The following is a 17,031-nucleotide window of genomic DNA, read 5'->3' as shown; positions in this document are numbered from 1 at the left end:
TAAAAGACTGAACTCTGAAAGATTCCTGTTCATTGTATAGAAAAGAAAAATGTTTCTTTCAAATACAGGTCGTATTTTCAGTTCCTGTTTCAGCTCCAGTTCCTGTTTCCACAGATGAAGTGGAAACCAAAGGAAAGGTGACATATGCTAAAGGTAAAATTAAAGCTGTTTCACATTCAGATTAATATTGGTCAAGGGTTATGTTGCTGCTGTAATCTTGGGTGCCCAAAATCATATTATGTCACATACAGATTTTACACACAGAGGGATCTTGAGTTTTTTTCATAGTGTATATACACAATTCTGGAGTGCTCAACTTTAACTATTGTAAAGGTGCTCAAAAGTGATAAAAATGAAATTTACTCAGACTTTTGTCTCAAATGTTGTCTTCACTGGAGCAAAATGAACTCCATGCAGCATTTATTAATCAAGAACAATTTACCAGAACAAGCTGGGAATTTGAGCGAAGATAGACATAATAACAAAAAACCACCTCAGGAACTGAAAAAACCTGTAAAACCTTCTGGCAAACCACTGTGTTTTAAAAGCCAACTTCCTAAACATATTGTTCATCCCTGCCCACCCGAAAATGACAGACCTGATTCTTGGGTCATCTTCTTCTGTCAAAATGGCTGGAGCACCCATAGTTGGGTAGAGCATCTCTGTGTAGCAGGATTGTTTGGTACTGTGGTTGCTACATCAGTATTAACTGATCTTCCATCTAGGGGATGGAATATCATGGGACAACTATGTCTTCTCACGTACCACTGGTGTACAGTCTCCTGAAGAGGTGTGACTTGGTAGAGGCTTGCAGCAATGATGAATTGTGTTTATGACATTCCTGGTCCTAGGGATTGGCAAAGTGCAAACTCAGTTTAAGGTGAACTGGTACATCATTCACTGAATATTTCCTGGGTAGCTATGCTACAATTCCAAAGTGGTCTTAGCTGTTATGATACCTCATGCTGAGACACAGCTATATTGCCTTCTCATCAAACTCCTCTAAGCCCATTAAGCACCATTCCCTCATTAGCTTCACCTGAAAAAAAGACAATGCAGAAACTAAAGTCACTCAGAAACAGAGGAGACCAAACAGGTGGTAGAAACATGACCTTCCTTCATGAGGTCAAATAGCTTTATTGTGATTAAGCACTACAATACAGTATATATCCATAAAAAAAAACTCTATAGTGTATATAAATTATTCCTTCCATTCAGTAATTCTCTTTTTGTTTTCAACTTCTTTTTTTTTTTTTTTTTTTTTTTTTTTTTTATTTCCATTACAGCTTTGGTACAATGTGATTTTATTATATTTTTAAATACTTTTAGCTTCACAAACTCAACACAAAGTACAAAACTAATCCGAATCAGGGATATTACAATCTACACAGTGGTGTTCAGTGGTAGGAAAAAATCTTACCTCAATGAATTCATGTCACTAGCTAAGCTATAAAGGCATACCTAGCAGACATGACAAAAATATGCACCATTAACCAGCAAACATTTTTTTTTTTCAAAATTTATTTTACTTTTTCTTTTTACAGGTTTTTCCAGCAGCAAATCACTTGAGCATAGTCAGTACTCGTGTCCTCAACTGATTATTCTGTGTTCCTCTTCATTTGAAGGCCATGATTTATTTGTCATATAATGCACCTCTATCCTCATAAATCTAAGCCACAGTGTCAGTACTTGACCTGCCACCCTGCATTGTTGATGCTCGCACAGTTTGTCCTGCAGCTGGCAGAAATAACTGGAACGTTATTGGAGGGGCAGTGTGGGGCAATCAACCGGAGGTTGTTCTGTGGGGCAGGAGGTATGACATTACAGTAGACAGGCATTCCAGTGGCTGTAAGAGTTCCTTGACCTGATTGATTAGGTAGCATGATTGGTTGTTGATATGATTGTTGCGGCAATCCTTGAGAACCCTGGGTCATTGGCACCTAGGTAGGAATACGGAAAGATGTAGGGAAGAAAAGACAGCAATTACTATGCAAGTTAAAGTAGGTTCCCAGTATCCCTATATTCCTTTTCGCTGAATTTGAGTATACTCTATGTTCTGCCAAAATGTGCTATTTTCTGCTGCTCAGAATTGTTCTCATCTCTGAGGATTGTTTTGTTACGGAAGGTTTTTAAAGAGAACTCCCTCTACTTTTAGGCCTAGAAAGTGTGTCTGTCAAGACCCAGTAGAATATGCATTACTGGGATCAGTGCAAACAGAAGACTCGACCCTGGTATATCTAGGCCATCCAAAAGGTCTAAACCTTTAACTTGATCATTAACCTTTAAAATACGTTTTCAATATGGTAAATCTGAAGATGTAAGGGGAAAATTTTACCCACAAGCAATTCCCCCATTTCCATCTGTGTCGCTGAAGTGTCTTCAAAGAAGCTGAGGGAAATGGGGAATGGCTGCTCAATCAGTGCAATCTGTTAAAATGAATTAGATGTCATTTCGTTTCTTAACTCTCCAGAGGGACCAGTAGGAACTGTAAGCATAGGCCACCTCTCACATGCGCTGGGCATAACTCACGGAAACTAGGTATAAAGGTGGGTAAATAAGTCTGGGTAACTTACGGACTTGGTAAAAATCAAGCCACTGCCTTCCCTCTCCCCAGAACCCAATAAACAATAATCCATCTGGCTACAGCTTGTTATAGAAGACATGGTGAGATCCTTGGCAGGAGTCTCCACAGGTGAGTAATTTTTAACTGGATCAGGCAAAGCCCTCAACTTCATTACAGGAAACAGTACTGCACTGGCAAAAAAGAGAAGAAATGAACAATGTTCTTTTATTTTTTTTAATTAATTTTCTTCACAGGAAGAAGTCTAATTCCTTCGTTCTTTGTGACATTACCCTCACTGCAGGCTGTAATAAATAGTTCATTTGAGGCATTCCAAAATCAGAATGAAAATCAGGAGTACTAAGATCATGTAAATAGGAAGCAAATAAACTGATTTGACTTAGAAGCGCATTCATCAGAAGGCTTCCTGCCACACACACTATCCAAATGAAGTTATAAGAGCACTGTGTGATGCAAAAACTTAATTCAATTAAGCATTCTCCAAGAAAAGAAGTCTTTCCTTACAGCTTCTAAATACCTGATAAGACGACATGGCTGGATACTGCACCATCATGCCTTGCACCTGATTTCCCTGTTGATTATTCATCAGGTTCTGGCTTTGGGGCGGTTGCTGCATTCCCATGAGACCCTGGAACCCCTGCTGCTGGTTTGGCAGGACAGGCTGGTAACCTGGAAGAGGAAAGATGACTTCAAATGCCCTGCTGCTTGTAGTGACAAAATTACAACAGTTCAAAGGTACAGCAAATGAACCCATCATTTATACCAGGGTTAGTCAAAAAGTTACTCGTTCCCCCAGAAATGCTACTGGAAATGAAAACTGAAGTGTAATAAACAAGTGCCATGAACTGGCAGCCCTGGCAGGCTGACCTGAGTGGGCAGCATGCTTTGTTATGCTTTTTAACACTGTGGCAGAGACCACCTGGAGGAACGTCTGACTGCAGCACAGGGCTGCAAAGCCCTGAAGAGACACAAGGTGCTACTGTCTTTTGGCTATTTCCTCAGAGGCAAAACTTCCAACAACTTGAAGGACACCAGCATTTGGCCTTCACAGTCTAACCTGACAATTTCTTTCAGGTCATATTTCTAACCTTACCCTCTTACCTTGCCCTTGTCATGCAGCTCCCCAGCATGACAGAAACAGAGAAGCCTTTATTTAATCAAGAAGAACATCTCTATACACACTGGCTCTCACTTGCAAGGTTTTCTATGTAATTACAGCATATTAAGCATCATTATCCACTGTACTATTTTCACGTGCGTCAAAGCAGGAAAATCATCAATTAGGGAGTATCCTCCCCACTGCTTGGTAGGAACGCTGCTAACACATCAGTGCCTGCACAAGGATGAGAAGTTGATGCTTCTGTCTTAACCTGTGACTGTGTTCAAAGTCACCACAATATTGCAGGTGTTCTGCTGGGATGGCTCCTCTAGGACTAGTGGAGAAATGGGCAAAGACTGCATGATCTTGAGAGCCAAGCCACAGCAGTGTGCATGGGAAGGCAAGCACAAATAAAAAATTCCTCAGCAGCAATGCGACTTTTCTGGGGAATGAGCCTAGACAGATGGAACTGGGCTGGCTGGGTGATGCTGATATTTAGCAATTAAGAACTTCACAGAAAAAGCAGGAATGGAAAGGACGATGCAGAAAGATCCTGCTCTTGAAAAATGTGGCCAGACAAAGGTATTATAAATCTATGAATAATTTCTCCTTATCACATTCTGTACTCTCTTAGCACTCATATTTTTAACATGCAGTTATGCAGTGCACTATTAACTCTGTAGTGATGTTCTTACAATAAGTATATTTCAGAAAAAGAAGAACTACCAGAAGGAGCAACTCTGTGTCATCTTTCCATGAAAAAATTGTGTCACGTCTGCTCAATTTATATTCATGAATACAGTATCTGGTTCAATATACTTCACAAAGTGAAAACCATCATCTGGATACTTCTTCTTTATGTAAGAGAAATAAAGTAACAAATATTTCTGCTGGTCTATTGTCATTTCATAGCTTTCCTTCTAAATCTGTTCTTATGCCAGGGAAATGTTGAGATTCCTCATCAAGTATTTGGCATTAAAGATGCCATTCCAGAGATTAATGTCGCCAGTCAACTGAGCAAAATAAAATAAAATAAATTAAAAAATCCGTGAGTGATTACTTGGCTGGGATATAGCATTAAATATCTCCCAAACTCACCAGATTATTATATATTCAGATTTGCTCTTTCCCTATGCCCAAACACTGTCAGCGTATTTTTTAGTCATAAAAATTACCAAGATCAGAAGTGCTGTAATTGAGTTTACAGAAGGCTTATACAGCAATACTAAAATTGCAAGTCCTCTTCTGCTCAAGTACACAAATTATGGGGGGGAAGGGGATGAAGTATAGAAATAAAAAATTTAGCACTACTCTTGTGGTATTTGTAGGACTGGAAGTTTAAGTAGAGGGGTGACAACTGACTGCAGAAGCAGCAACACAAAATTCATCTCCTGTCACCTCCAGCTGTTAAAAGTTACATCTCAGATGTGTAAAGAACAATAGATGGATAGTGAGCCAGGGATCAAGTGACACTTTTGTGGAAATGTAATCCAGCACTGGATTTGGGCTCAGAGAGAGCTGGATTGTAATGCACTGGCACAGGGTGGCAGACTGGTGCAGAGACAGACAAACACCACTGGGGTCAAGTAGAGAGCAGCCCTTCTATTATTCCTTTTAAATATGATCGCATTAACATTACTTTTGTGAGACTACTACTAATGCCCTGCTGTGTGTTTGAATCCACACAGCTCTCTCTTCACCCCAGCTTTGTGTTCCATATTCTCCAAATATGACAGATTTATGACCCAGTGCATGACTATCAAACTGAAACAAAAAATCATGGAAAAGCTGAAGTAGCCACCCTTATGATGAATGTATAAGCATGCTCTCCTGGGGGTATTACAAAAACAGAGAGTCACAGAACGGGTTTGGTTGGAAGGGACCTTAAAGACCTCAAAGTTCCAACGACACGTACACACAAACACCCAACCCTGAAAATCTCCTCTGTGCTAGCAAGCCCTGCTTAGTACATGACATAACCACTCCAGGTTTCAGGTGCAGAAATATGAAAAGGAGATGGGCTGAAGAGCTGAGGTCCACTGGGCTACGTATTATTATTTCAAGAATCTTATTTTAACACTCTTCAAGGACTTTAGTGATTTCTCCTCTCCACAGGGCATGTGTGCCCCTCACCACTGTCCCAGCCTGCAGAGTACATCAGTTACATCCCTGAAAGCGAGAATAAGACCTTTTTCCTACTCCTTGGGTAAGTCTTTTGCAATGCTCTGACCACAAAGAAAAGCCTCAATACAAATGCTTCACATACACTCTATAACATACTTCCAAATTGATTAGATGGGAGCAAATAGGTTGTAACCTGACTCCTCTAAGATTTTAAGGGAAAGTAAGTCACTTCCTTGTCCAGAAGGAGGTACTCTTGAATATTTAATGTCCTGACTTGTGAGTAGAAATGGGGATGTTTAAGTTTACTGGTCCTGTGCGTATCTTTGCAAAGATGCTGGCTGTCATCTCTTCCTCACTTAATATTAATGGACTTTTTTATGATTTAGAATTAATTGAAACTACGGATATCAGACTGTGCTGTAGAATCCAGTACAGCATTTAGTCAAAATCCAGCATCTTCTTCAAGGTTCTGCATCTCAATAAAGCCACTTCATCTTACCTGATAGCAAAGCCAGACCCTTTATTATGTTAAATACATGAAGAAAGATGCAGGTTTGTCCATTCTATTGAACATAAAAATGTGACAAGGTACCAACACTACAGAGATACAGAATATTAAAAAGTGAATTAATTTTATCTGCAACAAACTATATAAGCAAGAAAAAACAATGCTGTGACAAAACAAAAAAGCCAGTATCTGTTCTGCTAAATGGCTTCTGTTTCAGTGCAAATGAAGATAGAGCAGTTGGCACTCTAAGTGGCAATCCATTTGGACAAGAAGTTAATATCAGAAACCAGCTGCTCTGAATTTCCTATCACTGCAGCCCAAATTCTCCATGTGAAACAGGTCCTCCAGCATTTACTGGATGTTGATATTTTGTATGTTTCTGCACTCTGGCCAAGAAAAAGAATGGAGGTGGGAGAATTGAGATTAATATCAACCTTTTAGCACTGTTTGTGAAACTATATCCGTTTTTTTTTTCTTTTTTTTTTTTCTTTTTCCTCGGACACAGACTATCAGAGAGTGCCATTCCACCAGAATTACTTAATTTGTACATACAGAGCACAGTCATAAACTATGCCATTCTTTTCACATGTTATTTACTTTTCAGTGACAGGGAAATAATATTGTATTCGCAAAAGTCTTGAAAACTGACTGCAGTGTATGAGGAACCAGGATTACCAGGCTTTATTGGGCAGAGGTGGCTGTCTTGGAGCTACACAGGTGTAAGAAAAATGAGACAGGAAGTGGCAACATGCTTATGCAGCAATAGTTTTCTTTGCACTTGCTCTTTTGCTCATTAGCTTTCATACTACATGAAGAGTAATCCTTAAAAGCCTCTTTACTGTCCCCTGAGAACATACATACGTGGGTTACTTTCTAATGGCAGTACGCATCAGATGAACCATCCTATTACTGCAAGCTCCAGGGCCTCTTTACTGCAATTATATCATCCTGCTCTATGTTATCTCTGCTACAAAGGAGGGTTTTTTAAATCAGGGCAAACATGAGAGACATTGTTAAACAACCAGAGGAACAAATTGTGCACAGAATTTCAATGAATGCCTCAGAAGAAAGATGAGCCTTGGATTCCAGCTGAAATGGAAGAGGCTGTCATGCCATCTAGGTAATTCTCTGAACCTTTACAGCCTGTCTCACCGTGCTAAAAGTCATCTAACTTAAACATCCCAGGGGAAAAAGACTGCATGAAAGACCCACAAATGTTTCAATTTCCTAAATGAGGCTATGCAGCTCAAAAGACAAAATGCAGCAGCTTTACACCTCTGCCAGCAGCGTCACCCAGAGCTGCAATTAAAGCATGTTTGGTGCTCTCCTGGCCTTAGCACACATCCTTCATGAATGGCACATTCATTTTGGGAGGGACTGTTTCGCTGCTCACTTGAGATTTGAAGCCTGTGTTACCAGTATTCAGGACGTGTATCAGCACTGTGGGTAAAGAGTGTCTGACGAGTGCAGGTGAAGAGTCCCTCAACTGCAGATCTCATTGTACTCTTGCCACTTGAACAGAGTCCTTGCATCCATGCCCATCCAATGCAAACACATGCACTCATGGTGCTTTTGATGTAACGTGATTTGACAGCTCACCTGCTCCCTTCCTGCTTTACCCAGTGTAGAGTGCCACCTAAAATTCAGGTTCCCTCGGCAACACACTGCAGTGGCTTAGGCAAGCCAAGTCCAAAATAAAGTCAAAAGGGAAACCTCAAGCAGAGGTAGCTGGGCTGGGTGGAATGCTGCACGGAATCTGGTCATGCTCCTGCCTGCTCTGCAACTAGTGCAGTGCCTTTCTGGTGCCCTTATGCCATCCTCCCTTTCCCTTCCCCTCCCTCCCCCTGTATAGATCAGCTCAACCCCTGCAGCAACTGCCAGGAGCGCTGGGGAGAGATTGAATTTGAGCTCACATGGAAAAGCCGAGGAGAACAAGCACCAACTCTTGGCATGGACCCTGTGAAACCCTTGAAAATACCTTAACAGCAAACTGTGCACACAGAAGGTGCTTATATTTGCAGAAGACTCCCCAAAACTGGTAAGAGCTGAGAAGCAAGCTAAAAACATGATCCAAAGTCAGGAAGCACACCTCTCTCTGAAAGGCTTAATGAGCTCACTCTGCTCAACTTATTCAAAAGACTAAGAAGTATCAGCAAATAGACAGTTGTGCTGGTTTTGGCCAGGGTAGAATTAATTTCCTTTTCTAGTAGCTAATATGGGATTAAGTTTTGGATTTATGCTAAAAACAGTGTTGATAATTCAGGGATGTTTCAGGTACTGCTGAGTACTGCTTACTCAGACTTTCTGCTTCTCACAACCCACATCAACGAGGAGGCTGGGAGTGAACAAAGAAATATCCCATACCACAAGACAAAATGCTCAGCGTATAAAGCTGAAGCAAGGAGGGAGTGCAGAATGCTCAGAACGGGCATTTTTCTTCACAAGTAACTCTTAGGTGTGAAGGAGTCCTGCTTTCCTGGGGGTGGCTGAACCCATGGGAAGTGGTGAATGGATTCTTTGTTTTGCTTTGCTTGCACATGGCTTTTGGTTTCCCTGTTAAACTATTCTTATCTCAACCCATGAGTTTGCTCATTTTTAATTTTCTGATTCTCTTCTCTGTGCAGCTGCATGGGGCTGAGTTGTTGGCTGGGGTTAAATCATGACAATAGCTCTTGAACTGACCAGAAAATGGTATAATAAAATTATATGTCTGGAAGATAAACCTATAACTTTTCAGATTAGAAGTAAAACTCAAAGTTTCAACAGACCCTATAATTAACAGGGAGGCAATTTACTGAGGGTGGCAGGACGTTTGTATCACTTAAAACCTCTAAAATGAGGATGGACATCTTGCTAGAAGAAATTCATCAGTTTAATAAGTAGTTCGGGTAATAAAATATATTAGAATGTGCTCATTGTCCAGTATCAGTCAGACCATTAAATTACATATTCCAGATTTGAAAAACTTAGGAAAATGTTAGCCAGATAGCTCTTAACACTTTTCCTGTCTCCCAAGGAAAAGGACTAATCTTTTGTATATGAGACAGGATCCTCTCCCCAGTCTCTCCTCCCTTTAATCACATGCTGGAAATGCCACCCAGTTCATTCCACAAGCAGAGTTCACCAGTGTACAATGGACTTTCTAAGGGATATTTCTGGCCAATTTTAGTTCACTTTGCCCTGGCTGGAGTAGTGCTCAGCAGACTTTGTAGACTGAAGAATACGGTTGGTATCTATTCCCACAATTTTACTAGGCTACGTTCTCCTTTACTTTTTGAAATGAGCCATGGGAAAAGTATTAAAGTGGATGGATATAGCTTTTACTTTATAATAATACAAATTTACAATGTCCATGATTAAGTTATAATCAGAGAAGAAAATGTCATTGTAGAACTACGATTCACTCACAGATACATCAATACCTTTGGTAAATTTTTGACAACTTTCTTTTTTACCAAAAGCTCTGAGCTGGTCCATCCCAAAGTATTTGCAAAACTGGAAGGAGGAAAAAAACTGAAGCAAGCTGTTCATTAAGATTAAACACTGTCTTAGAATCACAGAATGGAATCACAGAACTGAATCACAGAATTGCTTAGGGTGGAAAAGACCTCTAAAATCACCAAGTCCACCCATCGCTCTAACACTGCCACATCCACCACTAAACCACACCCCTAAGCATCCCAAAGAACCTTTTGATTCTCAAACAGACCGTAAAGGTTATCTGTAAAACAGGAGGAAAGCCAGCCTAATTGGGGAACCTTGCATAGGACAGTCAGCCAAGTTGTGGGAGACACAGAATGAGATCCATTCCAAGCACAAGTGAGAGCAGGAATTTGAGGCAAGTGCTGCTCCAAGGCACTGTGTTCTTGCTGGCTTCTCCTGCCCAGGTGTGATGAGTAAGGACTGGGTGCCTAGTTGCCTGAGGAAAATTTTTGGCGGGTTTTTTTGGTTACGCGGTTGACCATTATCTGGCAAGTTTCACTCCAAATGATGGACTAAACTCTCATGGAATGTAAAATTAATCTATAAATTTACTCTAATTTTGATTTTAGCCCCACCCCGAAGTGTCTGCAGTTTGGAAGATGCTCACAGAAGTCACATGAATTAATGTCTCCCTCCTGGTGTTATTTTCTGTGTGAGTCTGAAAATTTAAACTGCATCTTGTGCAGCTGGAATTCAAACCACTTTGTAAACAATTTTGTAGTTTAAGCTTGGCTCTAAAATCCAAAGCACACTGCAGAGCAAATCTGCTGCAGTTGATCTATCCATTCCTACTATGTCTGCCTTCTCTACGCAAAACGCATAAAAAATGTCTTGACCCAGTAAGACATTTGAGCTTTATATTCTACTTGAAGACATCACAGATAATTTATGGGAGTGAACTCAGCACCATGTGAGCAGGACAAGTACATTACAGCTGAATGCTAAAACTTCATCCCTTTCCCTTCAAAACACAAGACCATGCAATTATTTTATTTAGTTTTCACACATATACAAAGGGGAAAAAAACCAAACAAGAATACCTATGCCTGAATTAAGGAAGCCTGAAGAAGCAACAGAAAAGCTACAGAAGTATGAGTTAGCATGTAAAACAGTATATGTAAAAAAACACAACAGACTCATTCTGCCCACAGCACTTGGCAAGTTCAGACCCTCCAAAACCAAGAGAAGCCTTTTAACACAAGTTACTCACAGTTTGGCTTCTTTCATTTCAGGTAAAAGCACATCCCACTCCAGCAGTACAGCTTGCAGGGGAAACCATGGGTTATTGTGTTAGATTTGTTTTCAAAATTTTAAACTAATGGCATCGATTCTTTCAAGTTGTGAGAGATCACAACAATTTTTAGCTAATGGCACTCCAGCTACATTCACTGGAGACAACGCAGCAAATGTATTCCTGAAGTGATTACAATGACAGTGACTCAAACAATTCTCTGCAGAGCTGAGGTTATAAAACCGCAGGATGTTGAACTTTGAGGCTTGAAACATAATTGCTGCCAGACTCGTAGCTCCAAGTCCCTAAATAGGCCATAGCTTTGCAAAATACACACTGATGCTTCCCAAACCTAACAGACCAATAGCCACATTTGTTGTCAGACTCACACAAAAAGAGCCATATTCAGCTGCATTAAGAAACTCAACAAGATGTATATGCATCCAAGAGCCTGTAAGACTTACTATCCCAAGAGAAAGAACAAAAATCCTGGATAAAAGAAGTTGGACTGTCTTCCCCACTTCTCTTTCTCTCTCCGGTTTAAAAAGCTACAAATCCCATGAAAGCCATAGTGTAAAAATATCTTCAGAAGAGGAAATAAAACTGTGAAATTTCCTGCAATTTTGAATCATTCCAGAGCAACCTATTTGGTGGATTTAGTAAAAACTGCTGATCAAAATACTCTGCTACACTAGAATTTTTTGTTTGTTTGTTTTTGTGGATAACAGCTCTGAAATCGCCCTTGTGGCGAGTTCTTCTAGAGTGCCAGAACAGGATCTACTCAGGTGAACTGCTCCTCCTAGTCCTCTTGCTTTATTCTTCCTCAAAAAAGCTCTATGAAATCTTGGATTTACTTGTTTTGAAACCCCAGGGGCTGGAAGAAGCCCAAAACACAGAGCATCTGAAGCATGGCTGGTTTCATGTGCTACTCAAGACAATGCTGCCAAACGGGGGCATTTCTCCACTGCTAACAAAATGGGAAAAAAAAGTAATAAAATTAGGGCAATAACACAACTTCCCTAGCAAAGCAAACCCTCCTGGGCCAAAAGATGTGCAGGATCAGAGCCTAAAAAATATACTTTTTAACTCTGCTTTTCCTATATAAACTAAAATAAGGTAAATTTTTACAAAAGCCAAGATAGGCTGCTTTTTGCACAGACTTTTCCTTTAGAACAGTCACTGCATAAAACAAATGAGTTCACCTGGGAGGCAGAAAGAAATCTTGTTGGGGCGATTTAGATTATGGCAATGAGAAATGATGGAAGAAACACCACATATCACAATGTAAGATTTAGCACTTCTTACATGTCAAAGGAATATCCATTATATTTTACCCATTCTTTTACCTTTCTTCTATGACGCTAAGTTCCAACCTGGAAATGAGGAATAGCATTATCTTTTAAAAAACATTTATATGCATGCTGGCTGTCCCATGGGTGAAAAAATGTTTTTGCAAAGAGTGCTGAACATTTATTTAGTGCCTTCTACTTTGTCATCCAAGCAACTACCTTTAGTGCAAGATCCCAGGTTAATTGAATTTATGAATCACTTACAGATGTATATCCACTCCGCAGTTACTTTTCCACACCTGAACAGAGTTGGCTTAAAACTCAGTGATTTCACTACTGAGTAAAAAGGCCCAAAAAAGTGAAAGGTATGATTAAATACTTTCATTATATACCTCATGAAATCATATACTGTAACATCTTCTGAGACAAAAATTTTAATTAAGGCAGGCTGGCATTTTGGCTTTTTTTGCCCCCCCTTATGTTTCAGGGGAACAGCAGGTAAGGTCAAACAAAAATCTTATGTGATAAAATTGCATGAGAGTGCTCCTGGGAGACCTGGCATTATTAACAAGAACATGAAGAAGGGCACAGTTGAACAGCTCAAAGATAAATGATTGCATTCAGTTTACTTTTTGCTATCAATTGGAGAACCTGAGAAAGCTGTTATTTGACAAATGTATATAAATGGGCATCAAAAAGAGCTTGAATGGATACAAATACAGGAGACTCGAGGCTGGAGAAATTATTTTCTTCAGTTTAAAATTTGGATCCATTCCTTTATTCCTCTATACAAAGGATTTTCAAATCATAGGAACAGCTTTAAGAAGAACTTGCTACTAGTGAGTGGCTTGATGCTGAAAATAAACCTGTTCTTGCTGAGAACCTAAAACCATGTAATTATATGACACTTTAATCACTTATTTTATTTCCTTTCCAATACACATTTATTTTATGTTTTGAGACCTTTTAGCACTCTTCCTGCTCTTCAAAAACTGTAACAATTATTTCTGCTCTTCTTCTTGAAGATAAATCTAAAGATAGAGGGGCACCTCTTACAGACATGGTATATAACTCAAAGTTTCTGTAAGATTCTGAAAAGAAAATTCTATTTTTAAGACAAATCCTTTTATCTCACTTCAGTAAAAAAAAAAAAAAAATTATATATAGAAAGAGAGAGAGAGAGAGGGAACAGCCAGCTGCAATCCAAAATAATTGCAACACAATAATGCAGGGCTCCATTACAGCAGCCTAATTCCGGTAAAGCAGCTGATCCAGGATCTTGGCACTTGCCCAGGCCCTGGAGCCTGACTTAAATGCATTAACCGAAAGCATGTGCAGCTGTTTTTGTAATCTGAGGCTTCTGCATTTTATTGGAGACCAAGAAAGGGAAAAAAAATAAAAAGTCACCCAGCCAGCACATGACACAGGTGAAATGAAGAGAGAGAAGGAAAGTATCTTATATTTTTGAACTAAGTTAATCCATGGAGCCACATGAACAGGCTCAACAGCTTTGGAGAAATGAGCTTTGGACAGCATTTCCCTTTGGCCAGTACCACGAGCAAGGGTTTACATGGGAGTGTTGCAGATGCCCAAAGCCAGCTGAGGTGCCTGCAGGGAGGGTACCACAGGACCTGCGAGGATACTACTCTATTCTGAGAGACGTGAAGCCTTCTCATCCCAACAGAGCTAAGCCACTGGAGGCATGTACTGCAAGCTGGTGCACAGTTCTCACGACAACAGAGAGGTCCAAAATAGTGCTAAGGAACATGCAGGAATAATCCTCCTCTCACCCTTGTCCACCAATCCCAACAACCTTAAGGGAAGTCAACCGAGACTCATGGGCAGGCAAACAGATAATTCTGGAGAAAATGTAGGGTGCTCTTAAGGGAGGTATACTGCTTAAAGACCAAAAGAGATGCAAATCTGGTAGTAGCCCTTACTGTAGCCACAGTTACCTTGATGAGATCTGCTGCTATTACTCTTTAGGAGGTTTTTGAATAGCTAATGTACAACTAAGACACCAATGTGAAAACCCATTAGTGTTTATAGAAAGACTCCTTTGGCATATGACATGCTCGTTAGATGAAGAGCAACTGCAATATTCTCCACATGTACCTGTGTCTATGTTTGCATTGTGTTCATGGCCATAGGACAACTGTTATATGCAATATCTATTGATTTTGTTAGTAAATCCTGAAGGAACTGTGCGATGGGACTGCTAATTACCAAAACAAAATTCAGTATGATTTAAAAAAAGCACAAATACGAAACTAGCAGGATCAAATTTTCCATGCCAGTTGCAAACCACAGGTTCACTGAATTTCAGCAGATTCATTTCTTCTGGTTTGATTTTCTAGATTGACCCCTAATAAATAATGGCAGGTCTGAGTAAAAAAAAAATTAAGTCTCATGTATTGATCTATCTGTAACTTTGCTCTTGATAGCATGGCATCAGCTCTTGGTACTGATGAAGTATCTACAAGTACAAGCTCAGAGTGAACCGCCATGCCAGATACTGTGCGGACTTCAAGGAATAGCTGCAGCCCCTACAGTGAAGATGATGCATTCCCGATGAGAAGAGAACTGCAGGTAGAAAAATAAACATCCAAGGGAAATAATTTGCCTGGAGAAAAGGAGAAGAACAGCACAATACTTTCCTGGAAAGTACACCAAAATATGAGTGCTGAGTGCTTAGACCCCTGTTCTGAGCAGGGACCGCTCAGGCAGGCTGCTGCTCACCAGCAGGGTTGTGGAAATGGATGGTCCCTGGGTTCTCGCTGCTTCTACCAGGCTGTGTTTTTTCCACACAACTCCAGGTATAGGTTCCTGCCCTGCCCACATCCTCTCTATTGGAAGAAGACTGCAGCATTCTGGTGATACTGTTCACTGCACCGTGTTCAATTTTACTGTGGGCAGACTGGGGTAAATGACTGCTAGCACCGTATCACTAACAAACCCTGCTTTTTCACCTTCACAGGCTGGGCTTTGCTTTGTGTCTCAGCCTCAGGAAGAGTTTTCATAAACACCAACTGTAAATACTGCCTGAAACAAAGACACAGCCACTGCCTGATGGCACTCTTCCTCCCCACAGCTTCTGTGTACACCTACAGGTACCAAACCACAGAGCAAAAAGCCCTGAGTTTGTTTGTTTTCCTATAACATAAGGACACAGCAAGCTGCAGACTACAGCCCCCAGCTCGATGCAAACAGGCACAGGGATGACACTGAAGCCAACAGGACTTTGATGGAGCATATGTCTGCCCATATGGGTCCAACTGCAGTAATCTCATCTCTTCCAAGTGCACCCATGCAGAATGCAATCCAAAGGCTACTGGGGTTAGCAGTCGACCTTAACCAGCTCTGTACCATATTAGAAGCACTCGCCTGCAACACAGTGATTACTCCAGCCCCTATACAGCAGAGCCCTTGAGAATTTGCTTAACTTTTAAGCATAAAAGGTAATTTCTTGATTTCAGAGCAATGATTTTCAGGCTTGATTACACTTCTGGACCAGGGAACTCAACCCCTTGAAGGAGAGGAACTCCAGTGGGAAAGATACAAGCACATTTATTTACACTGTATTCTTATCATTGCTTTAAAAGGTTTCTGAGAAACTTGACCAGGCAGGTAGCAATCAAATTAAAGAAAGAGAGGTCCTGTTCAAATAAAATTCAGTTCTACAATATATGAAACAAATGAATTTCTCAAATACTTCTGCACAACCACTGCTTAACCCACAAGAGAAAAAATGGTGCAAGGTGGGACTGAACCTGCATTTATGCATGGCCCTTGCACTTGTATGTGCCTGTATGGAAGAGACATTAGACCAAGCAGCGGCTATGTACCAAGAGATACTGGCAAATAATAAACCAAATAGCAATCAGGGATGAGTCTACCTTACTTGACTCCTGTTGCACAGATACAGGGAGCTCCCACTCATGTTTGCCTTGCAATTAACAACCCTTCTAGTTTACTGCAGACACTAGTCTACATTTCCTGTCTTTCTTGATTACAAGTGCCTTAATGAAACTAGGTTAATCCTTTGCTAAAGCAATTGCTATCACTGAGACCCTCCCTCCCCTTTAACCCCTGAAGTATGAGGCAAAAGACCTGTAAAGTGCCTACAAGTATACTCAATCAGTCTCTGTTCTGGGCAACCTCTCCATTCCACATCACTGCAGAAATGTAAACACTAATTGCAATTCTGACACAAGTGCAAAAGCAACACATTCAATTACTGCACTACAACTGGGCTGTGTCTTCCAGCTAAAGCTTTTTCTTGGAAGGAGGTGAAGGGTGGAATCTACAGGTGTGTACATCCCAGTACCCAGTTAGCTTCCCCTGTGGCTAAACTGTGCATCTTACAAAGAAGGGAATAAATGAGTCAAAGAAAAAATGTCTGGAAAAGTCAAAACCATTCCCCTTTGACATCCCAAACTGAACACCACCAATTTCCAGAATTCCTTTTTTTTGTTTGTTTGATTTAGTAACCTATAGGCAATTTTGTTTCATATTTTAGTTTGCCTTGGGTGTAGAGGATGTGTGGGTTATGAGTCTCATTTCACAGGATTTTGAGTTCTTGTTTCAATTGGCCAAGGAATATGCAAAATAACTTCTTCATACAGTTTTACAAATTCTTTTGATGAATTAGGCAGCTAAATTCACAAAGCCTATCTCCACATCACAGGCAAACGCATTTTCAACTCTAGCAGAACA

General features: G+C 40.4%; 1 protein-coding gene across 25 annotated transcripts in view; it reads right to left on the bottom strand.

Moving 5' to 3' along the window:
• Window positions 1-1,100: 1,100 nt before the first annotated feature.
• Window positions 1,101-17,031, bottom strand: part of ARPP21 (cAMP regulated phosphoprotein 21) — a 196,970-nt gene continuing 181,039 nt past the window's right edge. For 21 of the 25 annotated variants that reach the window (XM_040086952.2, XM_058423594.1, XM_058423599.1 and 18 more), the window contains 2 exons: window positions 3,099-3,250; window positions 1,101-1,940 (listed from right to left, as the gene is read on the bottom strand). In XM_040086952.2, coding sequence (XP_039942886.1) covers window positions 1,683-1,940; window positions 3,099-3,250 — 410 coding nt within the window. In that variant the 3' untranslated portion in view covers window positions 1,101-1,682. Of the gene's footprint in view, window positions 3,251-17,031 lie in introns of all 25 variants that reach the window. The other 4 variants (XM_040087055.2, XM_040087029.2, XM_040087049.2 and 1 more) reach the window with 1 other exon arrangement.

Source organism: Hirundo rustica, chromosome 1 (genome assembly GCF_015227805.2).
Source record: "Hirundo rustica isolate bHirRus1 chromosome 1, bHirRus1.pri.v3, whole genome shotgun sequence".
NCBI classification, from domain to species: Eukaryota; Metazoa; Chordata; class Aves; order Passeriformes; family Hirundinidae; genus Hirundo; species Hirundo rustica.
This window is presented reverse-complemented; position numbering and strand designations above follow the sequence as displayed.